This window comes from Bactrocera oleae, chromosome 3 (genome assembly GCF_042242935.1).
Source record: "Bactrocera oleae isolate idBacOlea1 chromosome 3, idBacOlea1, whole genome shotgun sequence".
NCBI lineage: Eukaryota > Metazoa > Arthropoda > Insecta > Diptera > Tephritidae > Bactrocera > Bactrocera oleae.
This window is the reverse complement of record NC_091537.1, coordinates 27,686,350-27,713,652: the sequence shown is the minus strand read 5'-3', so window position 1 is coordinate 27,713,652 and position 27,303 is coordinate 27,686,350. Positions and strand designations below refer to the sequence as shown.

The following is a 27,303-nucleotide window of genomic DNA, read 5'->3' as shown; positions in this document are numbered from 1 at the left end:
TCACGCTAATCATATATATATATATATTATATAGGATCTCCGACGTTTCCTTCTTGGTGTTAAAACTTCGTGGTATTCAGGGTATAATCAGCTATTTATGAACTTAACTGGATAACTGTGTTGTTACTTTTACCTGTATATCTTTATTTCTGTATGAAAAAGAACTGACTTTTATATTAAATATATCAATTCAGCGTTTGCCGTTATGGTCACAGCAAAGCAAGCGATTTTTGCTAAGTTTTCCATTACAAGGTTTGCTTCGAGAGCATCAATAATTCAAAGATTGCTGGCTAACTTAACTGGATGAGTGGTTGATGACGTGGATAGTCGGTTTACAATATTATTCTTGTTAATTGTAGTTCATATTATTGAAACAATTTAAATTGACCTTAATAATGCTCAGCAAAAATGTACTTGTACTGAAGACAAAATATTGAGCACGACAAGATAACAACTCTTTCGAACTCTGAGCAACACTTTCTTTGTTGGTATCAAACAGTTTTTACGAACATCTTGGTCGTTTGTGAACAACATGATGACGCTCATTCGCTGTCAGAAGGAACAGTCTTGGCCACGATATTTTATCCGACATGCATGTTACTTTCTTTTTACTGGCGCTGACACCGTTTACGCGATTATAGCCGAGCGCAGCAGTCGTTTCTTTTCTCCGCTAGTTGGTACCAATTGTAGATGCCAAGTACAGCCAGAATTATCTCCACCTGATCTCTACAACGGCGTGGAGATTTTCCTCATTCTCTGTTTGCGCAGGCGAATACTGCATCGAATACTTTCAAAGCTGGAGTGTTCCCAATCATCCGGATAACATAACCTAGTCAGCGTAGCGCTGTTTCTTGATTCGGTTAACTATGTACGACAATATCCCCGTATATCTCGAACAACTTATCCAGTCTAGAAAAAGCAGAACTAACGGCGTCAACGTTGAGGCCAATGATACCAATATCATCGGCGTAGGCTAGCAGCTAAAAGCTCTTATAGAAGATTGCACCTTTTGTATTTAGTTCTGCACCTCAGATTATTTTATCCAGCAATAGATTGGAGAAGTCACACGTTATTGAGTCATCCTGTCTAAAACCTCGTTTAGTATCGAGCGGCGCGGAGAGGTCCTTTCTTTCCACATGCCTGTTAGTTTCTCTAATTAACCGATGGAAAGGATTCTTCTAATTCCTTCCTTTTCAGTTTAAACCGATTAATTATTTGATAAGCATTAAATAAATATTTCCAAAAAACATGACTAACCAACACAACCGGTTAGTAAATATCAGAGTTATTCAATGTTTATATACCGAAATAATATATGGAGCCTCTCTGTAGAAATTTTTAATAAGAGTGCAGGGCTCTAGCTTACAGAATAGAAAAGTGTGGAATCGGAGGCGTGGAACCGTTTTTCTATTAAGATTATGGTAACAAAATCATTCAAAGGGTTAAAAATGTTCGGTTTGTACATATAGGTTAAAAAACAACTTGCTAGGTGAGAAGTGAGAGGAATTAGAACAGATAATAAGACGTGATCTATTGTAGGTTTTGGCTCTTTCATAACTATTGACGTAATGTGGATATTTGCTTATCGAAAATCAAAAAATATTTTGTTTTTCAAGAGCGATTGCCTCCCAATCAGCTGCCTAATTATTTCTAATAACAAGGAATATCTTTTAAAGCTCTATCGATTTCGGCTCAGACACATTCGTCTTGTAGTTGTGCTGTTCATACTAGTTACTAACAAAAGCTTTTAATTGGTCACAAACAATTAACACCTTTTCAAAGTGTACGTAATAAAACAAATGAGAAATGAAATAACGAGAAAAAGTGAGACACTACTTCACACATACATTACGGTGGGCAACAAGCGAATCACATCGACACTATCACAAATTGTCAAAATAAACCAAAAAAAAATAAAGGTGATTTTTTGAAAAGAAGTGTTAGGGATGGCAACACCATTCGTAAAAGCAAAACATTTGCTGGTGACTCGCTTCGCTTATCAAGGAATCAATTGAATTTAGGCGAATAGGTGCTGAAACACCGAAAACACAGCCGAACAAACGTATGACAACAATGCAAATAACAACAACATCAATAACGAAACGTTTCGAGATGCTCCACACTTAGCACTTCTCGCAGTCACATTGTTCTTGTAACGTTGTACGAATTGCGATTTGCCACTTCGAGATTACCGTTTCTCCTCTTTTTACAACTTGCACTATTTTGTTGTTGCTTCTATATCTTTTCATTTCGTTTCGTTTGGGGAAAAACGCTGCGCGATATTCAAACTCGAGTAAATCACGAATAACTGGCGAACGTAAGATATGGCAACGTCGATTATTTGCACTTCACGCCGTGTGCAACCCATTATATGCATTATTATACTTGTTGTTGCTGCACTAACCAAACGCTGGCAGTTGCGGCAGCTAAGGGCTGCTGATGACTGGTGCTTTCTGGGTGCCAAGTGCGAAAACGCCATAAAAAGCGTTCCCACCTTTTTGCATTGTCAGCAGCAGCAGCTACGTTGTTATTTTTGTTGTTGTTCTTCTTGCTTTTTGTTGCTACCGCTTTACGGCATTATGCACGCGCGTTCGTTGCAGTTGTTACCTTTGCCACTCTTATTTTTGATTAATAACAACTGATAACGGTCCAAGCAGGCGTAAAGCGTTGAATTGAAAAAATTGCAGTTCGAGCGTATAAAAGTTGAGTTTTCAGCTGCAACAGCAAAAACAATAAGACAGCGATATCGCAAGGTGGCCGCCGCATATTTGCGCCACGCCGCCGCGTGTTTCGCTCAACACCAGTCGGCTGCGCTGAGCGTAGAGCATTTGTCGCTGACTACTACAGAGTTCTGCTCACTCCACCAAGCGCTAATCTGCACCGGCCCTAGAGTCGTCTGCATATCGCTGCGTTCTTCTGCGAAATTGATAAGGCCTCGGATTAGGATGACTATTTTAATTTCGTGTTGAAGCTCACGTTTTTAATTTATTATTGCGCATTGCGAGCGATTGATTTCGAGCGCCGTACTAGCGGTTACACTTGGCGTAATAATAACTAATTGCATACTGGAAATTAATCTAAACGCTAGAAAAGGAAGAAATAAGTGCAGCCTACTATAGAAATCTTAATTATCACAAATACGATTACATTATCGGAAATCCACATGCAATTTTACTTGAGACCGAGAGATTCTTTCTATTGCTGATCCACAGTGTCTTGGCCGAGATTCTCCACCTGTTACAGGTATTTTTCCCGATATTATCCAACAAATGGGCGGTCCTACAAGTTTCCACGCACGGTTGATATATCTCGTTGAAAGGTTTTTCGTGACAGAAATATCCTCGAATGTATGTCATTGGCTTCCGAATAGTCAGAACCAGGTTCTGAGTAGTAGCGTTGAGCATCGTTAATTGCTACATTATATTGGTAGTTACTATACATGTGAAATTTTAATTATCTGACATAATTACAGTAATAAACCAGAGAGTGGCTCTGATGAAAATAATAAGTTATGTTTCCAACGGTAAAAGACATGTGCAGAAGAGCAGGGTGGAAGCAATAATAAAATATAGTAAATTTTAAGGAGATTTTTTCACTTAATACGTCGGATCTCTAGAAATATTTACACGGGAAGTATCATCAATTCTAAATATTTTATTTTATATGGATCGAAACAAACATACAAGATTTTTATCAGAAAACATTTCATTGACGAAAACTTTTTGTTACAATATAATGAGAGATTTTTGATGATGCAGGTTTATAACAATGATATGCAATAAAGTTCGATCAGATTTAAGTGAAATATATCACATATTATATTATAGCTCAGATGCTAAGACTAGATGGGAGAAAGTAGTTTAACGATCTCTTGCATACTACTCTGAGCCAGAAAGTTATCATAACTCAGTTGTTGATCAGAGCTCACCGTTCCAAGGCCAGCCTTCTAGTGCTAGGCTGCAAAATTAAGTCACATTACTTATATTCTTAGCCTTCAAAGCATCGAATAGTGGTATCACTTGCCATACAATTTTTATTTTTGAAAACTGTTATTCCACTAGTTAGAATGAGTATTTTATAAAACATGTGGGTGATATTCTAAAAAAAAAATGTACGACTTTGGGGGCCAATGATTGTGACTTGTGCTCTCTTAGTTAGGCCAAATTGGACGTGATTTAAAAATTTGATTCGACTTTCTTGGCAAAATGAGTCCAAAATAAATATTTTAAAAGGAGGAAATACTGAATACAAATATACATATATACATATATAGATTGCTTAGTTCCCTGCATATAAATATGTATGACTGATTTTGTATACTTAGCAACTAACTACAATTTCAGTTATAATCGAACCAGACATGCTGGCGGCAACAAAAGCCATTTCAGCACTTATTTTGCCTATCAATTCGCAGTGAGACCTGGGAATTACGTTACTACGAAAAAAAAACTAAACAAAAGCAGCGGTAGAGGCAGAAATTGTATAAACACACTTGTATGTATTCATATGTATGTACAAGTATATATGTTCCTACATATTTATGTATTCACTTATATAGCAGTATATACGTGTGTACATTGCCGAGAAAGCTAAGCAGAGATAACGTTAAACAAAACTTCAAGCCGAAATGTTATACAAAAGTGCAAGTTGCACGTCGCAAGTTGCTAGTTGCCGGACGCCTATCAGTGCGCAATCAGTTTCGGAAATAAGCAGCAATACTGCAATTGCAACAAAGAAGCGGCGAAGCAGATGGCGATACGCAAACACTACGACGGACTTGTGAATACAAAATGCGCATTATTTTAATAGGAATGACTGTTGCGTTTTCCAAGCCTGATGCCTGGTGCAAAGTGACCTCTGCAAATGCGGCGATTAAGTGTTGGATTGTGCCGTCGTCTGAGGTAGCGCTAGTGAGGGTTAGCGAGAAGACACACTTTCAGCGCACTAAGATCGCCTGCCGTAGACAAACGGGCGGGTAGCGCTAACTCCACCATAGGAGAGATGGTGGAGTCATAACCACAATGTACTGATCCACGAACGCACGAGGTGAGCGACAATATCGCCAGCGAACGAATTGCTGCGGGAATACCAAATTGTTCGATTGTTTATGGTATTCTACGCCTACAGTGTGCAGAGGCTTCTTTAGTTTTCTTCTTTGTCTTTTTCGGGTAGTTAGTTGTTGGCTTGAAAAGCTCGGTCGCAACTGTATGTGTGGAAAAAGTTGTTTCGGTTGCCGATTATGCGCCGAAATGCAATAAAATTAACAGAAAGATGGGGGAGCAAAAAGAAAGGCTTATCAGCTGCTATCGTTGACGCGCTACGCTCAGCAGCGCGCACTGATTCGGAAAAGTGATAAACAATTGGCAAAATGGAAACAGCGAGCACGACAACAACAAAAGCAATGAGGTTAGCAATTTAAGCAATCCACGTACCGACGCAGGTCGTGTCGCTTTCGGCCGTTCGCACCTTTTCGTCACCACCATCACGCTGCAATCGCGTCAAGTTCGGTATTGGTTCGTCGCTACAATACTCATAGCGGTAATCGTTGCACAATGTGGTAGGCAGTGTAGAGAATTGGTCGAAGAACGTCCTTGGTTGAGTATCGTTAGATTCTGTTTGACTTAAATTTAAGATTTCCGAAAATATTAAGCCCATGTTATATTTCTCACAAGAAATGATTTCGACAAAAGTTTTCACTCAATAATAAGGGAATATGTATGCCAAATGTACACACTACCCATTCTATGGAGTTTTTCTAACACAGAAGAGAGCTTTATTAGTATAAATTTTAGCATAGAATCGTTCCATAATAGAATTATGCAGAAAACGATAAAAATTGTAAGGCTGATGAGCTTGCAAGAAAAGGCAGATCAGTTTTACTATCAGTGGGAACAGATCGGAGCTTCACTGTCGTCTTGCGGTATACTACTAGATGGTTGGACCTCACTTGAAATATACGTGTCCTGGTTAACTACTAGTACTTGCGCAGTCGCAAGATGGTTCTGGTCCGAGATAAATTGTAATAGAACCAGTTCTCATCACTTACTGGCCATTCTCCAATCGCAGCTCAAATTTAAAGTCCGTCAGTTGAAGAAGTTGCTTGGAAGACGACAAAGTATAATCATCTCAACATTTAATTTTTAACTGGCCCGCATATGTGAGATCAAAGCTAAAGTACCTTGGATCTCACACCGTCAAACTTCTATTTCAGGTTGTATTCTTCGAATCCGGACGTCTTTTTTATATATTTTCTCTTAATCTTCGCTTAAAGTTCTCTGAGTTGAGTATAGTTATGATATAAAACTATATGGATTGACAGATAATTAAAAATATTAAAATTTAACGATAAAAAGAGATATGCAAAATCAGCTGACAATATTATAATCTTGGAAATATACTTCTTTAACAAGAGAAAAAATAAATTCATTACAGCATTTAAAATTATTCTATTATTTATTACCTTTCATTTACGAAGCCAACACTAATGTGAATTGCCAAATGGTGAAAATAAGCCATGTGTGCGGTGACGGCGCAGAGTTGCATTGATTGTGCAATATTATTGTGAATTTAACAACATAACACGCGTACATTGTTAAACCAATTGTTAGTTGTTGTCTTTGCTGTTTCATTGTTGGTGATGATGATGGTGGTGCGTTGAATGCTGCTGGCCACAGCATGACAGGCCCACCATAACAACCGTAGTAATGACGAGGGCGGCACGAAGCGGCATTGCAACAGCGGCAACGCGACCTTCTCTCAATGCGAACACGGCAAAGCATTGGTTGAAGAAGCAAAATAACAGCAGCGCTTGTCTCAGCGGTAGGAACAATTTAGCGCGCTGCCAGTGTTTTTGTTGCTGCCACGGTTGTTGCCGCCGCCGCCTCTGACATATCGGCTCTCAAAAATCTGCCAAAGTCATTGCGTTGCCGCTGCTCTGTCTGACTGACTTTTGTTTTCGAGCAAAGCCAATAGTAACAATAACAATAGCGTTGTGTTGCTATTGCTGATAGTGCGATTGTTGTTGCTGCCATGTCCGTGCCGCAACCGCCAACTATAAACGAAAATGTGCACACTTTACGTGTGCGCTTTTATCGCTTTGCAATCGAAGGCAATAAATATCTTACAAATAAGCAGAATGTGCCGGAATGCAGGCTCAGTAAGTCAAAAATAAGCACAAAGCAAAAATAAATAAATATGTGCGAATGTATTATGGGAAAAAAAATAAATACTCGAAGTGCAATAAAAGCATAGAAATGCAGAAATGTGTGAATTGAAGAAATGTGAACACACAAACCAAGGTATTGTCTGCAAAAATTGACAATTGCAATAATGGGGATATATAAAAATATATGTATGTATTACCAATACATACCATACATATGTACATATTAATTTGAATATACTACAAGCACATATACCTTCTAGTAAAAACTAAAAAAGTTAGTCTCATTGTGCGAGTTTTGGAATTAATATGAACTAATCTCGAAAAAAATTAAAAAAAACAAGTAAAAACGCTTACTTCGGTTGCACCGAAACTATAATACTCTTTAACAAGTAAGGAAGGGCTAAGTTCGGAAGTAACCGAAAATTGTATACTCTCGCAAAGTCAAATGATATACTCGTTTTAGATTTCTTTGTGGATCTTGCCGCTTTGTTTATGTTGACCGATATTTTCGGTAAAAAGTCAACTATAGGCACTGGGGTCCACATATTCAGTACCTAGGGGCCTGAACAGTTTTGGTTCAATTTAAATAATTTTTGGTCACAAAGTGGCATACTTTAAACGCATTATTCAAGCAAAGTTTTATGCCGATATAATCATTATTGCCTAATTTGCATAGCGGAAAGTGAAAGAATCAGATAGAATTTAAAATGATGTTATATGGGAAATAGGCGTGGTTGTAATCCGATTTCGCCCATTTTCGCACTATAACATAGAAATATGGGAAGAATGTTATGCACCGATGTTGGTTGAAATCAGTTAAGCAGATCCTAATATATGGGTTTTTTCCCCAAAGGGGGTGGTGCCACGCCCACTGTCTAATTTTGAACGCGGTTCTTCTAAAGTCATCTCATACCATCCCAGAGATAATTTAATGTCTCTGGCGTGTTTAGTGCTTGATTTATCGCGCTTTTAGTAGTTTTTAACAGTACCGTTATATTGGCAGTGGGCGGGGTTGTCGCCCGATTTCACCCATTTTCACACCGTCAATAGAGATTCTAAAAACATTTGTTTCTAGTGAATTTTGTTATTATAGCTTCAGTGGTATAGGAGATATACACATTAAACTTAGCAGGGGGCGGAACCACGCCCACTCAAAAGAAATTTAAACTGCAGATGCCCCTCCCTATTGTGATCCTGTATACCAAATAAGAGTCTTGTATCTTGTGGTGGAGCTTAGTTATGGTAATTTATTTCTTTTTGATTAATGGCGTTTTGCGGGCGTGGCAGTGGTCCGATTACGCCCATATGCAATACCATCCGTCTTACAGTACCAAGAAACATGTGTACCAAGTTTCAAAAAGATATCTCAATTTTTACTCAAGCTACAGCTTGCATACACAGACGGACAGACGGACGGACAGACAGTCACCCGGATATCAACTCGTCTCTCCATCCTGATCAATTATATACAAGTATACAAAACCCTGTATCTAACTCGATTAGTTTTAGGTGATACAAACAACCGTTAGGTGAACTAAACTATTATACTCTGTAGCATCATGTTGCGATAGTAAAAAAAGAAACTTCATTCACAATAGCAAAACTTGTCTAAACTCCGTAAGAGGAAACTTGGAAGCAGTGAAGATATCGGTTATACCACTTTAATGAGGTATCTGCTTTTACATGTAATTTATTGACAAGAAATCAGAAGCGAGCAGAGAAATGGCGAATCGAAGACAGCTAATTATTAGTTTGTTTCATCTATTTTGATTCATCTACTCAAATTGAATATGATTGATTGCTGCGAACGGAGATTCTAACATCTCGAGTACAAAAAATGTACTGACTGGATCAGATTATTAGATCTAGTAGCGATATGTTTGCGTTGTTTGACTTTGAATGAAAAGATTTTGTCCTTTCATGAGTGCGAAAATATCATTCATTTGGCGAAATTCGCTGACTTAATGCATTTTTTATATTAGATAAAATCTAAGAAATTTTTTGGCAAGTTTTGAAATTTCACTTTCGACATTTTAGGCGTCTGGATTTGTATTATAAATTTATTAATACGAATTATTTATGCATTTCGTTTTTTATTGAAATTCCAATCCTTTCCGACAATGAATAAATTTTCGAACACCAGTATGACAACCGTTAAATTTTTTGAATTTTTCAGAAATTCCTTAGCAAGCGCGCGAATCACAACCAAAGTCAAGTTTCGGTGAACGTGTGTGTGTGTTGATGCGTGAGCGTGAGCCCCAAATTTGGTTTACCCGAAATTTCATTTAGCTTTATCGCTCATGGCCATCGTCCATTCGTACAACAACGCATAAAATAACAAAAACAACAACAATAGTAAACAGTTAATGCGTATAACAAGAATGATATCAACAGGGAAGCAGCGCGCTGGGGCACATTAAATAACTCCTTGCCGCCACGAACGTATATTCTGTGTGTGTGTGTGTTTTTATGCATGTACATATGTGATCGCTTTAATATAAAAATAAAGCTACATATTTATGTATATGTGCGCACAATCATGGTAGCAAATATAACGGCCCACATTAGTGCATGTGCCTTATCAGCGCAACATCGCTGAGGCACCAACACACACACACATACATGCCCATATAGCGTGGTATTTATGGTGCGGTGTGTAAATAAAAATGTATACTTGTTTAATAATAAATTACATTTAACTTCCTTTTGGTAGCATTTGTAATGTTGAGCATTTTTAAGAGGAGGGGCACGGAAGGGTTCGCAAAGCTGTACGCCAGCGATAAACCGGGTAATAGCAAACCAAAAGCATACACCAGCAAACAAAGTCAGATGTTTGTGTGTTTGTATGTATATGTGCGCACTATTTAGTATGTTTGCGCAAACGTTCAAACTGCCAAATAGTCGTAATCCTTTCGCTTTACGCCGGCGTTAGTTTAAAATATGAAATATCCTTTTACAACAAAAAAAGACAAAAACAACGAAAATAATAATAAAGCTTATCGCTGATGAAAATCTTAGCACCAACACCAGTCACATCATCGGTGACAACAAAAACGCTCGCTTACAAACGCAAATGACAGCAGGAGAGATAGACAGAGAGGGAGGGAGAGCACGCGTGTGGAGCGGTCTTTTGATGATAAGTTGGCGAGCAATCTGACACTTATTTTTGGCCAGTTCACAGTGGGTGGCAGGACATAGCTGGTCTTATGTGTGTGTGTGTGTGCAGAAGCAGTCGATATTACATTTAACCGCATCTACTCACACATCTCTACGAAGAATTTAGCAGCTATTGGCATCTAAGTTCGCCCATCTGTGTGTTTGTACGCACAATCCGTTGGATAAACGCTCTTATCTTTGCCGACCAGACGATATTATAATACAATTTCAAGTTGACACGCGAACACGCCTTGCCACATCTTTGTGTGGCATGTCTCTTCTGCTCCCAAATCATATTTAATACTATGTTCTTGGCTGCAGGAAATATGTAAGAACAGTCACTCAAGTTGGGCTTACCCGTTTTCTCCGTTAGCACAATCATAAGTTTATACAAACATTCATATATCACAATATTTCCCTTCAATTCCTCTGCTGTCGTTTGGTCGTCTCGTGTTGGAATATCCTTATAGCCAATATATTTGGTGATAATTTTCACAACGAAATTGCTTCGTTCTAAATGTGTGTGTGTGGACATAAATATGAGAGCCCATATAAAAGGAAAATAAGTTTTAATTACAAATGTGCCAAGTCCTGCTAGAGTTTGGTAGGATTAAAGTACACCAACGGTAGTTGTTGTACCCCTAAATTAAATTGCCTTAAAACGAAAATGTCGGAAAGACCATATACATACATGTGTATAAGCATATTATTGTATAAGAAATTTATTCCAAAACGAATCTTATAGAGTTTCAAGATCAAAGCAAGCTCCTGTGAAAATGAAGAAAAGTATCGTGAAAAGGTTCGTAAATAATTCCTTGAAAATACACCAATATTTAAATTATTTGTTTTTTTTTTGTTTTGCAATCCCGAAAATATTAATTAAAAATAATTTCTATTCCGAAATACCTAATTGTAAAAATCAAAATGAATTTTTAATCACATAACGGTCAATATGTGAGATATGTTATTGCAATTCGTAGATAGTCCCTTTATACCGCATATACGGGCGGTATAATTGTAAAAATCAAAATGAATTTTTAATCACATAACGGTCAATATGTGAGATATGTTATTGCAATTCGTAGATAGTCCCTTTATACCGCATATACGGGCCAATATGTGAGCTATCTTAATAAAATTAAGTGGGTGTATTTTTGCATTAATAGTGCATCTTTGCATCTAAAATCGGGTGAAAACTTGCACTAACCCCATATAACAAATATCAAAATTTGGTGATGATACATGATATGGATATCAGGAGCCTTAATGAAAGTCAGGGGTATTTTATTCTGTTAACAGTATGTTGCATAGTCAAAAATAGATTAAATCGGGTCAATACTACCCCTATTTCCCATATACTTAGTGTAAGATTTTCAAACTTCCAGTTAGCCTTATACCAGTCAATATGTAAGATATCTTAGCAAAATTAACTGAACGTATATCATTGTACAAACTATAGTTTAATTACGAAAATATGTGAATTTATATACTCCCATACACTATATTCATATTATATAATGTATTGATTTGTGTTATTCTAACAAACCTTATGCCGAACATGTCGATCAGTGTGAGTTATATATTTATAAAATTGTTTGAAAATATGTTCACATACCTTAACAATGTTAAAATTAATTAAATCAGCCTATCCTTTTATCTGCCCCTAAATTAAATTTTTTTTAAACAATATTTTGAAATTCTCATATTAAGAAATTAAAATTGAAGATTTAATCGAACTTTTTTTAATTAGAAAATTCACAACTCTGAGACTCCAGAGCATACTTATGGATGGCATATTCTTTAATCAGACGACTAAAAATGTCAGTGGATTGTCCAGAGCAAACGCCGAAACCAAATTCTTAATCGAAGACAAATATAGATATTGCCACCTATTACCTGACAATAAGGAAGTTAGAGAATCAATAGCTCAAGATGTTTAGCCTTGCGGATGAAAAACTCTACAAATACAGCAACAAGGAGCTGATAAACCTATGCAGAAATCATTCGGAGAAAATCATGGCTACGAAACCAGGAAACAGATTGTTTCTCGACTCTATGATATATATACGATAAGGTGTTCCCTGGATGCCGCTAAGTTTGATCCTACGTAAAACTCAAATGTTTTTTTTAAAAAACTCCGAGTGACATCATCACTTCAGTGATTATAGAGACGACCTAGGCTTTTGGTTTGTTACTAAAGCGTGACTCACTTTCGTGCTATTTCAGAAATAAAGTAATAGAGGCGATGGAATTATTAGGATAACTAAAACGTTCCTAGAATAGTCTTTTAATAGAGCCTTAGGTGGCATCTACTCGTACATCACGCGACGGCTTCTTTTTACCATTTTCTATACTAAAAAAATTAGACGAAAGAAATTCATAAAAATCACAGTCCCTTGTACACACAGTATTTTTGTGAACTACTATAAACATTAAAATCAATGATTTTGTGAGCTTCTCATAAAACTTATTATTTTGAGAAAGTTTGTTTACCGCACTATACAATTGATGACAGAGAGAGAAGTGGTCGTCCTCCCGTGGTTCGAATCAATTCAGCCATAAAAACTGTTCCCGAGGCAGAAGTCTCTTTAAAAAAAATTATGTCGATGGAATGGATATTTCAGCCAGATCAATGTTAACACTCAATCGAGATGGTCTTCACATGAAAGTCTACCTTCGCTCAACTGGCTACCTTTTGACAACACGCTTGAAGCAAATTAGGGTCAACAGATGCAAGCGTCTTCTTCAAGGGTACGCGGTCAACGGCTTTGAAAGTATTCTGTTTACAGATGAAAAAATGTTCTCTGTTAAAGAAGTTTTTAATAAGCAAAACGACAAAATCTACGCAAAAACTTTCAAAAACGCAAAAAATATTATTCCAAAGGTTAACGGGGTCAGCATTCAGATGCTGTAATGATTTAGTGGGGAGTCACCTGTAAAGGAAAGGCGTTACACCTTTTCACTTCTGCGAAAAGGGGGCTAAAACTGGGACAAAAGTGTACTGGCAGCCTGTTTTAAAAGGCGTGGTAAAGCAATTAAGCAAATATCTCTTCGATGGATCCCCACTCAGCAATGGCTTAACGGCATTATTCCTGGTTTCTTAGCTTCATATGATTGGCCGTCTGGAAGTCCAGATTTGAATACATTGGATTATAGTCGGTGGTCAGAGGTGGAGAACATGGCCTGTCGAATACCTCACAGAAATTTAGAGGGTCTCAAAAAATCCTTGCTTTGAGCAACATCGTGTGCGTGCTGCTCTTGATCAATGGCCAAATCGTTTAAGGGCTTGTGTAAATTAAAAAACATATTAAAGTTTAATTTCTATAACGGCCTTAATTTGTAACAAAAGTTATGGCAGAGCTAAGAATCTTTATAATTTAGTCATATAGAAAATAAGAGTAATTTAAATATATAATCAAAACACTTTAGCTAATCAATCTATATCATAGCAATTATGCTTAGATAACTATGTATATAACATATATAAACATAAATCACTGAATGTACATTTGTATGATACACACGTTTGTATAAAGGTATTGTAAGTCCATCAAATTTGTGTTTATATTATTAAACATTTACAATATTGTTGCAATCTTCTCGCAATGACAATTTTATTTGCTACAAATTATCAGCACCATTACTATTTATTTATCCTCCATTCGAAATCAACAGTTTGACAGTACTCATGAATGACGATAAAATGTGATGACAGTTTATTTTAATACAGGCCTATGTGAAACTATACATACACATATCTAACATATGTTTAATATATAATAGAAATGACAGACTTTATATTCAAGAGCGTTAGCTTGGAAGAATTTACATTAGTTTTCAAAATTTGTATTGACAGGATTATTAAAAATCTATAGAAGTTGACATGAACATATTACATTATCGTATTACAGTGTGCGCCAATTCTTGTGCCCTTCATAACCTTTAATATTTACTAATCAATTACACAAGTTTTGCAAAATTTAGATTACGGGTATTCAGACCGAACATGTTAATCTGGTAATTCGTTAGTTGATACTTCGAAAAACACTTAACTGTGAAGATACTTTTTGCTCTATTTCAGTAGTGTAGTATATGTATTTTTTTTTAAGGGAAGTATACACATCAATATATGTATATATATAATAATTTCAATTATATAATATAATAATTAATACACTTACGAATACCATATATCAGAGTAAAATTTAGCACACCCTTTATATCAGAGGAGTAATCGTATTAAGAACACTTTGATTATTGGATAAACAAAAAAAGGAAATTTAATGATTTACTAACATAATTTTGTTAGAATTTAAATATAATATAAATTAGTTCATTCATAAAAAAACTCATCCTTATCTATTTCTTCTTGGGGTTTTTCAGATAATATTGTCAGTCTTATTAAATCATGTGTTTTAGTCAGAGAGTAAAAACCCGTTATATTTGCCGCTTCATAGCAGAGTGTCAATTAAAATACATATCTAGATACATATATTATATAAATAATGAAGTGAGTAACAACAAAAATAGATCATCTTCGCTACACCCGAGACGAGAATAAGAAACTTCAGGAAATGTTCAGACATATTAAACTCTCTCTGATGAATGTGAAGTTAGTCAGAACTCAAAAAGTGACTACTAGCAGAAACCGAAACTGGAAGCCATGATACATATGTATATAAGCTTAACATACACACTTATGCACACACATTTTTAGAACGAAGGATTTGGCGCAGATTTATTATTATAGAAGCCAACTAGAATTCCCTATTATAGCATACATGAGAAAATGTTGAGATTTCGGGATGACAATTTGATGAAGAGCGCAAAGAACTAAGACTTGGAGCGAGATTTTAAAGTATTATTTAGTGATAAAAAAATTCAGTTGTGGTAGAAACTACGTGGATCATTTATAAGGTGATGAAGAAAAATATATAATGCAAACAAGGAAATTTCATATTAGCCCACTGTTTTTTATGTAATCTCTGGAAGAATCGGTAAGTAATTTTATACAAAAATATTATAATTCTTTTCATTTTATTATATAAGAAAATATTTGTGATCGTTAAATCCTGAAATGGTATTTTCAGTACAACTTTCCATTGAGGCTACTCAAAATTTTCAACACTTTTTTAAATTCTGAACATAAACCTATCTGCACGGAAATTATTTAAGTTTTATTAGTCATGTTCGAATCGCCTCTTTTCGACACGTTTGTTGGAGCCCCGCTCAATTGGCAGAAAATATATATACGAAAGCAAAAACAAACTTATCTATTATCTATTATCTTATAAAAAAATGTTTAATACATTTGTTTAAAAATAAGAAAAAAACATTAGCTCCGGTTGCACTACAGCTGGAATACCTTTAAAAATAAAAAAGGTTTTATACCAGAACTTGATTCCGATCGTTTAGTTGTATGTCAGCTCTAGGCTATAGTGATCCGAATCTGAAAATTATATATAGACAGACGGATAGGGTCTCCGACGCTTCCTTCTGGCTGTAAAAAACTTCGTGGCAAACTTAATATACCTGTTCAGTGTTAAAAAGAATAGCTTGTTAAAAGATATGGATTATTGAATCCGTCGCATAGTTCCATCCATCAGGTACATTTTTCATAAAATCTCAATGAAATCTTTTTTGAAACCTTATAATATTATATTAAGTTTAGACGCAGTAGGTTATTCCCAAGTAAAATTCTTTTGCGTTATAAGAATAATAACCTTTCTAAAATTGGTATTACATTCAACTTAATACTATAGTATATGGAGAGTGAAGGCCGGCAGCAGTTGATGTGTTAGTGTAGATTCAGGGGATTGAAATAAAAATCTGAGAAGTATACAATTTTTGAAAAGATTATCTTCTGAAAACCATTCGTTAATTTTCGTTAATTCACTTTAAAATTGAAAATGTTTAGTGTTATAGCCAAGGATGGGGAATAAAAGTGAATACGTTATGATAGTGTAGTTGCCACATATTGCCAGTTTTATAAGGAATTTGAACCAATCTGAAAAGTTAGTGAGGCTTGGTGTCAACACAAATATGACACATATAGAGACAACAAGGTGAATTCAATGAAGCCGCAATTTTATTTTAATGATGGAAATATTGTGTTCAGGCATTTCAAACAATACCATCTTAACGCCTCTAAACGGACTAGAAAATCGTATAAATTTATTTTAACCCGATTATGTTTTGCTAATCGCAATTTATTAATTTTAATGCACTTATCTAATTGCGGCTTAGCGCAACAGCACAGCAATAAAGTATTAAGTGACCGAAGTGAGAAACACTCTCCCAACCACCAGCTAAGCCAATGGCAATTTGGGTAGCAATTTTCAGTTTAACGGCTGATGGTGCTTTTGATTGCGCATTATATCATTTGATTTGACACCGACGATGACCTGCACACACCCATTCACAATCACACAGGCGCAAATATACTGCGACACTTGGGCCACAACAAAACCGCCATGCAAATCTCCTTTACATACGAAGGATTCGCAGAGAAGTGCACAAAGGCATTGTGACGAAAGTATAGGGTTAGCCCCTTTCACACGCCGCAAAGACAAGGGCGACTTGTCAACAGGGGAACGGATGTGTGGGCTATGTCAAGTATATCATAGTCAATTTCCGAGTGACAAAAAGTCAAAGGGATTCCGGGTGGTTAAACCAATGATGCTCTAGAAAAGGGGTTGCGTGTGAATAGACAGGCAACAATAGCACCAACAACAACGTCGTCATTAGCAAACACACACACTCTAGCACTGTCACCTCAACATTTTTGATTAACCCACACACACACCACAATTGGCCGCTTGGCATCAGCGCCGCCTGGTCGGTGTGTTTTTATAACAGATAAAGCTCGGCATTAAAATAATACAAAAAAGAAACTTAAAATGACTGCGGATATGCATATCGCCGCAGCACGACGCGCACGAAAGGGGTGACCGATAGCATGCGACGGCGTAAGAGGAGAGATCGGTGACGGCTTTAGGATCGAAGAAGATTAAATTTTTATTGGCGAAATAATGCGAGTAAAGCGCTGACGCATTGCAGGGTTGGCTGCCTTTGGTGGCCAAAGGATATGCGGTCGCTAGTGGCCAGTGGCGGTGTCAATGCTGCTGTTACTGCTGCTGCTTTGCTGCAGATGGCGATAAACTTTGGATTTTTACTCTATACCAAATACATGCACACATACAAATCGGTGTATAAAATGTTATCTGTTGCTTGGCACGCAGCTTTGCAGCCAAACACTGGCCACTAGCAAGACCGATCACACCCCAGCAGCGCATATAAATCTGTTATTAGTTGAGAATGTGTTTGTGTGCCAGCATTAATGCATGAGTTCTTATCTGTGCTCCCTCCACTCTCTATGCTGGCTTTTTATTTAAAACCTTTTTTGTGTGCACTTTTAAACACTCGCTTTTATTGATTGATTTTTATGTGTAGACTACTCTTTCGCCAAAGTGGCGTTGGGCAATAAAGATTCTGATTAATTTCGATTTAACCAACCCCTTGACACTGCCATAGCTTGGGTCAACATTATACTCAAACTCTTTGACTCTGCTTTCATTCACTGGCTTTTTGCCCGTCGGGTGTGAAATTTAATTTAGTAATTTTATCGTCTGTTTTGATGGCAGCTTTCACATCTGACCATAAATGTAAATATATTTGTACACTGTCCAATATTGAATATTATGCGCATTAAAAATTTTATGTTGCCATTATTGAATCTCCTACTCTTATTTAGTGCTACTTAGGTATGTAAGCCAGTGCACCAATTTGTTTATGTAAATTTTTTCAACAAGCAATGATTATGTTTTTATATCACTTTATGCGAATTTCCATTAATGCATTAAAAGAAGAAACACTTTGAGTTCGTATACATACATATTATATGTATATGTTTTATTATATTATATGTGATTAGTTTGTGTATGTATATAAGGCACCTCTATATTTAACTACTCACCTCTGCTATCGGCTGTCATCTCGTCTGTTGTTTCAGAACAATCACCTATAAAGAAAATGTTAAAATCGACATTATTTTGAAAGTTAGAACTCAAACCACTTAATAGACTTATGTATGTAAAAGATTGTTATCATTTGGGCAAGATTATGAAATGAATTTTTATTGTATGTAAAATTAATTATCTATATCTATATCTAAATGAACCTATGTATAGCTGGTATATATCCAATTGTCAAACATTTTTTATTATGTGGATATACATGCCCCAGAAGTACAATAAAATTTTTAGCTGTATTCATTGCTTACTTTGAAGGCGACAACCTAAATGTAGATAAATGAAAAAATATTTGTTGCAAAAAACGAAAAGTCCCGTTATTTTTTGAACACTTCTCGTACAATAATTTGATTGGGATCGGCATGAAGTGAACTATATATGTATATTATATCCACAATTAGTTTTGTTAGTGTTGTTCCTCTACATGTGATTCTTAATTTATTGTTCAATCTTTTGTGGACCAAAAAAATATTACCAACAGCAGAGCCATCTATCGCTTTCATCAAAATAAAGGTAGTATGTTCCCAAAATTAATAATTCTAACCATTTTTTTTAAATTTTTGTCCTTATTTATTCAAAATAGGTTCCCATAGACTCAATACAACGTTTGGAACAATTAACCAGCGTATGCATAGATTTTTTTGTGTCATTTGTTTGAATGTTCTTCAGCACCTCGGTTACTGCTGCTTGAATGGCTGCTATATCATTATAAAATGCTGCTTTCATGTCAGTTTTCAGTTTTGAAAATATAAAATAGTCAATGGAGATAGATCAGACGAATACGGAGGGTGGTGGGCCTGCATTTAATTTTAACCGAACAAAATGCGCATAGACATTACTTGCAATCGAATCTTCAGGTCAAACTCTCCAACAAGTGTTTTTACTCGTATTTAATACCTTAGCCAACATTTTTGTAGTAAAATTCGCCAATTCAGCACGATTTCATGTTTCTGGACGACATGGATTTGGTCCATCCTCACGAGCATTTTTAAATCATGTAAACCAAGTATAAACTTAAGTTGGACTTATACAAATATCATCATAATATTTATACCCTGAACAGGGTATATTAAGTTTGCCACGAAGTTTGTAACACCCAGAACAAAACGTCGGAGACCCTATAAAATATATACATAAATGATCAGCATGATGAGCTGAGTTGATTTAGCCATGTCCGTCTGTCTGTCTGTCCGTCTGTCTGTATATATACAAACTAGTCAATCAGTTTTTATGCTATCGATCTGAAATTTTGCACCTGTCCTTTTCTAACAAAGAAGCTGCTCATTTGTCGGAACGGCCGATATCGGACCACTATAGCATATATCTGCCATACAAACTGAACAATTGGAATCAAGTGTTTGTATGGAAAACTCTTTCATTTGAAGAGGTATCTTCCCGAAATTTGGCGTGTATTATTATTTAAGGCATTTATCCAATCTCCGAAGAAATTCTATAGATCGGATGACTATAGCATATAGCTGCCATACAAACTGAACAATCGAAATCAAGTGCTTGCATGCACAACTTTTTCATTTGACGAGATATCTTGACGAAATTTGGAACGGATCATTACCTAAGGCAATAATGGAATCTCCGAATGAATTGTTCAGATGGACTCACTATAGCATATTGCTTTCATACATGCTGAACGATCGGAATCAAGTTCTTCTAAGGAACCTTTGGTGTTTTTGAAGGGTATTATAAAAAACTTTAAACCACGTTGTAAAATAAAGGATACTACCTGACTAAACACTTTTTATTCCAAAAGGCAAGACCAGATTAGTAGAGGAGCTTTTATAAGTCACTAAAACGAGAAAAATGTTAACTTCGGTTGCACCGAAGATATAATACCCTTCACAAATACAAAAGTTTCCACATAAAAACATTTTCCTCATTAAGTTTGTGTAGCAGTTATATCATATTATAGTCCGTTCCAGAAAAGTTCTTTGGATATTGTAGCGTACAATAATTTGTTTTTGATCGTTCAGTTTCTATGGTAGCGATATAGGGGTCCAATATCGGCAGTTCCCACAAATGAACAATTTTTTTTATGGAGGAAAGGACGTGTGCAAAATTTCAGAAGATATCTCAAAAACTGAGGGACTAGTTAACTTATATGTAGACAGACGGACATGGCTAAATCGACCCAGCTTCTCATGCTGATCATATATATACAAGTATATTATATATACATATGTACTTTATAATGTCTCCGACGCTTCCTTCTAGATGTTACGAACTTCGTGGAGAACTTAATATACCTTGCTGAGAGTATAATAAAAATATGCTAGAAAAGAAAGTAAATGAATACAATTAAGTCTCTTTAGCATAAAAATTATTTATCTAAATATAATCGAGAATAGAGAGTAAAGGATTACTATATTGTCTAACGTAAAACTGCTGATATTTTAGCATAATTTATTGACCCAAAAAGAAGACGGAAGCCATGTACGCTGCTCGCTGTTAATAAAATGTTCTTTGGGTTGAAAAGAATACTTATAGTTTGTTCGATTCGCTAATTTCTAACGGATCGATAGAGTATTAAAGCGAAAGAATTTTTAACCGCAAAGGTATATAAAAATTTATTAATCAGGTTACCAGCTCTCACATTCCTCCTCCACTCCTGCAGTAGTGATAAAAAAATCTTATAAAAACCACACCGGCCGATTTCCTGGAAAAACTTGTTGCATTTGAATATATAGTATTTAATTGATTGAATACAGCATTGAGCTGGATTTCAAAACGATATGAAATCATAACTCTGCTGGTAGAAAAGTAAACACTAAAATTAAAAATGCCAGATAACACATCGTTTTCCTCGGAAACCGGGCTGCAGCTGCTCCACCGCCCACCAACACCAAATGTTAGCTAGATTAAAGTTAATCCAAAGCAAGCCACCGACTTCAAGCGAACACAGCGCGATGGCTCAGTGCACTTCAAGCGGGCGATCGTACGCTGCTTGTTGTTGTTGTTTCGCATATCAAAGACTTTAGTTCGCCCTCTTAACAAATTTACATTACAATCGCTACCGAGAATATGAGCACACATATGTATGTACTTGTAAAAATGTACTTAGATACTTGTGTGCTTATATGTGTGTGAGTATGATTGTGTGTGCATGTGCATATGTTTAATATATGCCATAGTGGTTGGTTGTTTTTTTGCGGTTATTGCTGATATCTTAAGGGAATAATAATTGTTTCAAGTGAAACAATGTGTATTTTTTTCAACTCGTATCGCATTGTACTCCATTATTGTTCGTAGTTAACTTGCTGATTGTATAAATGATTGTTTGCCGCTATACACATGTGTGTCTATGTATGTAAATACCAATGTAGCATTTACGCTCCACAAGCGCTTATATCCATATGGATATACATATTATATATATTTATGTGCATATTTCGACAATTTCGCTGTTCATTTCCCGCCGCGGCCCCGCTATTTTTCCACAACTTCTTTGGCCGCGTCTTTTGCGCTCAATTTTTGCTTTAGCTGTATGGCTTTTTTGGTGTTTTTGTATTTTTGTATTTTGTGTTTTAGTATTTTGTGTTGAGAATGTGATTAAATTTTGCTGATATTCACTTCAAGGAATTATAATAACAATAATAACAACAATCCGCAGAATTCGTTGTTTTACTTTTTGTTTTTGTTTCCTCCTTCTTCATTTCTAGATCGTAGATACAGTGTGCGCATACCCACACACATGCGCTAAACGCTGCCACACAAACACATATGCAGTCATATGCGTGTAAAATTGTTAACGTGTGTGTGCGTTGTGCACGTGTTTTGGCATTGCATGTGTGTTTGTGTGTGTTTTTATAAATGAATGTATCCAACAGATAGTAAACTGATAACAATCCGAGTTGGAGTAGCAGCCGCAACAACAACAACAACACCGAATATTCCCCTATAGAGCGGTGTAGGAACATGTAGGCAGGTCGGTCGGCTGACTGAGTGACTTGCTGCATGCCTGGTTGGCTGGCAAGCGGCTTGGCCGTAAGCCTGCACAGCCGGCTGATCGTTTATTTGCTCGCTCGCATGGTAGGCTGGTGTATTTGTTGAACTCAGCGTTTGGAAATTGTGGCGGCAGACGGTAGGCAGGAAGTCCAACACTGTCAGGCGTGAATATAGTCAGTTACATATTACCATAAGTATTCGTGCAGATGTTAGTCAGTCGATTTGGCAGTTATTTAGCAGTAATTTGAATTGCTTATGATTTGGTATGAGAAGTGTGCATGTAGTATATTATATGATATCTACAAATACATACAAGTACATACATATATTGGTATAACAAATTATCACCCAGTAGAGCTTCAGATCATCCTTCGACTAACATGAAAGTGCTCCATCATATTTAGCCTGGGAATTGAAGATATTTTGTTTAAAAAACGATACGAATTGAATTATGCAATAATATACACTAATATGTACACAAAAAGTGATAAAAAAACACGAGGTATTATCGTTATTATTACATGGGTTTCTAAAATCCCTGGTTCTGAAGAATTACAGCCGAAGCTCACTGTGAGTAATATCGAAGCTGATTTAATCATTTATCTTTGAACGACTCAAGGTTTGGTATTCGTACCTAGTTTCGCCTGAGAGTTTAGCATGTATTTTTAGTCAAAGCGGGGTCGAGCCTTAAGTGGACTTTGAATATTTTTCAAGTGGCCTCACAAATATAGGATTCAAAATATATAAAACTTTACTAAATCAAAGACACATATTTTGGGTTATGAGACCTACAGCTTAACCAACAAGGTTTATTCAAATTTCGCTAAAATTGTTAGCATGTACTTTAATACATAAATACGAATATAAGAGTGCCCTCTCCTTTTCTTACAGCTGATTGAGTGAACTAATTTTTATACTCTCGCAACCTGTTGCTACAGAGTATAATAGTTTTGTTCCCCTAACGGTTGTTTGTATCACCTAAAACTAATCGAGTTAGATATAGGGATATCGAGTTAGAGATATTATATATATATAAAGAATGAAGAGACGAGTTGAAATCCGGGTGACTGTCTGTTCGTCCGTCCGTCCGTCCGTGCAAGCAACTTGAGTAAAAATTGAGATATCTTTATGAAACTTGGTAGATATGTTTCTTGGTACCGTGAGACGGTTTGTATTGCAGATGGGCGTAGTCGGACCACTGTCACGCCCACAAAACGCCATTAATCAAAAACAAATAAATTGCCATAACTAAGCTCCGCAATAATATAAGTTAAATTTTTTTGTTTAAGTGGGCGTGGTCCCGCCTCTAATAGGTTTAATGTGCATATCTCCTAAACCGCTAATGCTATAATAACAAAATTCACTGGAAGCAAATGTTTTTAGCACTTCTATTGACGGTGTGAAAATAGTTGTAATCGGGTGGCAACTCCGCCCACTCCCCATATAACGGTACTGTTAAAAACTACTAAAAGCGCGATAAATCAAGCACTAAACACGCCAGAGACATTAAATTTTATCTCTGGGATGGTATGAGATGACTTTATAGGAACCGCGTTCAAAATTAGACAGTGGGCGTGGCACAGCCCACTTTTAGGTGAAAACCTATGTCTTGAGATCTGCTTAACCGATTTCAACCAAATTCGGTGCGTAACGTTCTTTTCATGTGTCTATCTATGTCATAGTGCGAAAATGGGTGAAATCGGACTACAACCACGCCTACTTCCCATATAACACCATTTTAAATTCCATCTGATTCTTTCACTTTCCATTCTATTATAAATTTATATGAAACAGCTTATACCTCGTCCAACCGTTCATACCAGCCTTCAATTAAAAGACTAATGATTATGCTACCTTTGCACAGTTAAAATACTGCGGCACAGTTAAATTATGCCACCTTGTGGCCAAAAATTGTCTAAATCGAACCAAAACTGTTTAAGCCCCTAAGTACTAAATATGTGGACCCCAGTGCCTATAGTTGACCTTCTACCGAAAATATCAGTAAATCCACAAAGAAATCTCAAACGAGTATACTATTTGACTTTGCGAGAGTATAAAATGTTCGCTTACATCCGAACTTAGCCCTTCCTTACTTGTTTATAATGATTTAGTATGATGGTGGTATTGTTTGTAAATCATATTTGTTTTCAAATTTGTGATTAGAACCGAAACTGCTTTCACTTCTTATTTAAGATATGACTTGTCCAAATAATCTTATTCAACTGAAATTACATATAATAATAACATTTGAGAAACACAATCTACGACAATTTTGGCAAGACCAGTCGTCAATTAGTTGTTAAGAGATCCATGAGAGATCCCTGTTCTTGTACGAGAGTGACTATTGAACACAAGCTAAAATAACGAAATGTTTACATTTTAAGCATTCAAACTCGCCAACATGTATCAAAAAATCTTTCGAAGATAGCAAATATTGACATCGATAACTCAGGGAATTTTACTCAAATTACAAGAAGCAAAAATTGAAGTTGTATTTTATATACAGAATTTTGTTTGTTAGTTGATTTTCCAACAAATCATACGATATTCAGACAGATATATATTGATATATAAATAAATTTCAAATCGATTATGCGTTAATTCCTGATCGCTTACACGAAAAACGTGTTTGCTCTATAGCTTTTAGCCAACACTCCTTTAGTAAGTGCAATTCTGTTGTTACAAATTTCCAAATTTCTATATTATAGACGAAACTAGTTATTTAGACTCTTTGAGGAATGGTATTATACACTACTATATATTTATATAGTAGTATAATATACTATATATATATATATTTATTACAAATACTTAAAAATTGATAATTGTTTTGAAAGATCGCAGGATGTAATCATATATTCTCTTTTATGAATATAATTCACTTGATTTTGACCTCATGTATGTGAAATTTGAAAATGAAACCATTCTTAAAACATTTAATTTCCACCCATCTTTTTTAAACTTTTTGGATACGCCTCACACCATATGACAATTAACCAAATGAAAGTAAACGCGTCAACGCCCCTTTTTTGTACCATATAAATATCTACGACCTAGTGAATTAAGATTTCTATCAATTTTAATATATATATATATAATGTTATATCATAAAATAAGAAGAAACGTTAACTTCGGTTCTCCAGAAGCTATAATACCCTTCTAAATAAAGAAGAATTTCATACAAGATTTTGATTTTGATTGTTCAGTTTGTATGGCAGTCATATTGGTCCGATATCGGTTTATCATATTTTAAAGGATCTCTTGAGTTTTCTTCTGGGGGTTAGAAACTTCGTGGGAAACTGAATATACGCTGCTCAGGATATAAAAATGGAGTGAAATAGTGAGATATATTTTTACTTTTCTTTTAAGTGGTATATTTGTCATAGCCAACATTATGCGAATATTTCAAGTTTAAGCCTCTCCCAAAAGACTTTCCCGATCAAGAGAAACCAATATTTTTTACAAATTAAGAATACACAGAGCGTGAGCCAGAAATGCACATAGCATACACATTTACAATTTTAACTTTTAAAAATTTTTTAAATTTAAAAATTAGTTTTTCACTTACCAAACATTATTAATTCTACAATCCGCTATCCAACACTATACGCCAGCTGTGACTGCATGCTCAATATGCGCCCTTTATTTTTACGCCTCTCTTCACTTCACTTATTCGCTCACTAACACTAGCGGGATATATCAGCGTACGATAATGAACACTTGGTGAGAGGAACGAATGGGGCGTGCACCCCCACCAAAGTGCTGGTTACTACGGTGAGTGAGTGAGTATGTGTACGAGCGTGCTTGTAGCAGCAGTCAGTCACATGCACAACAACACCACCAATACAGCGAAAAAGAAACACGCTGATTTTATCACAAGCAAATATACGAGAAGCAGAACAAAAATAAGAACAAATAAACGACAACAGCAGCAGAGTAACAATGTTGAATGTTGACGATTTTTATCGCTGCATATTTTATAACTCAACACCGATATCAACGTATGTACATATGTATCTAACTGTGTGTGTGTGTGTGTGTGAGTAGATGAAAACAATGCACGAATGGATTGTGGAGTGACGGAATGGCGCTTTTTTGTTGTTTTTCGTTTGTTGGATTGGATGTTTTTATTCACTCCGAAAGTTGAGTAATGCCGTTGCAATGCACTTGCGATTGGAAATACCGTAATTCACGCATAACACATTCACATCTGCGAAATATTGATAAAGAATTTAAAAAATTGTTTTTTGTCATATGAAATTATGGAATTAAACACTGTTTCCACATTTACTACTACTTAAAGTAATGCAGTTATGAATTTTTGCAATTATTTTAATTTAAAAAAATTTAGTAATCATTATTTGTTTTGATTCCTTACTTCTTCTTCGCTATTGCACTTTTTTTTGAACAATTCTGCTTTGCTCAGCCTTTTCGCAACGCAACAAACTCTCATACATAGGCACCGCTGACAAGCGCGTACGCGTGTAATTCACCTATCACAGCATTCGCATCAACATACATTTGTTGTTGTTTTTCGCATTAGCATGCCTTTCGTAGGTTTATCTTTTGAAGATTCAATTGGCACATTTTGAGGAAATGTTGAATTTTACGCGCGCTTTTTGCGCCATAATACTGCACTATTTGGGCCAAGTTAACACAAACACCACACAATTGGAACGCGCTTTATATTCACGAAAACAATACGCGATTGAGAAAAATGAATTGAATTCGTAGCAGGCGCGGCAGCAGCGGATAACGACGTAACGTATTGAATTATTTTGGCGCCGACTGCAACACGTTATGTTGTTCGTTTCACGTTCAATGTCCAACTGAAACGGTCGGAACGAAATTATACTCGAGCGCGCGCACACACACAGCCATAAGTGCATATATACACAGCGTTGTGGTAATCGCTTGCGGAGCGGAAATGTGCGCTCACTCAAAACGCGCTCTTTGCGCTGAGCGACAGCAAGCGAATGAGTGAGCGCTGTG

The 27,303-nt window shown here is 36.0% G+C and overlaps 1 protein-coding gene across 1 annotated transcript in view; it reads right to left on the bottom strand.

The window, feature by feature from the left end:
* Nucleotides 1-27,303, bottom strand: part of ush (Zinc finger protein ush) — a 184,882-nt gene that overhangs the window by 21,697 nt on the left and 135,882 nt on the right. The window contains exon 2 of the mRNA XM_036375222.2: nt 18,297-18,341. Coding sequence (XP_036231115.2) covers nt 18,297-18,341 — 45 coding nt within the window. The remainder of the gene's footprint in view (nt 1-18,296; nt 18,342-27,303) is intronic.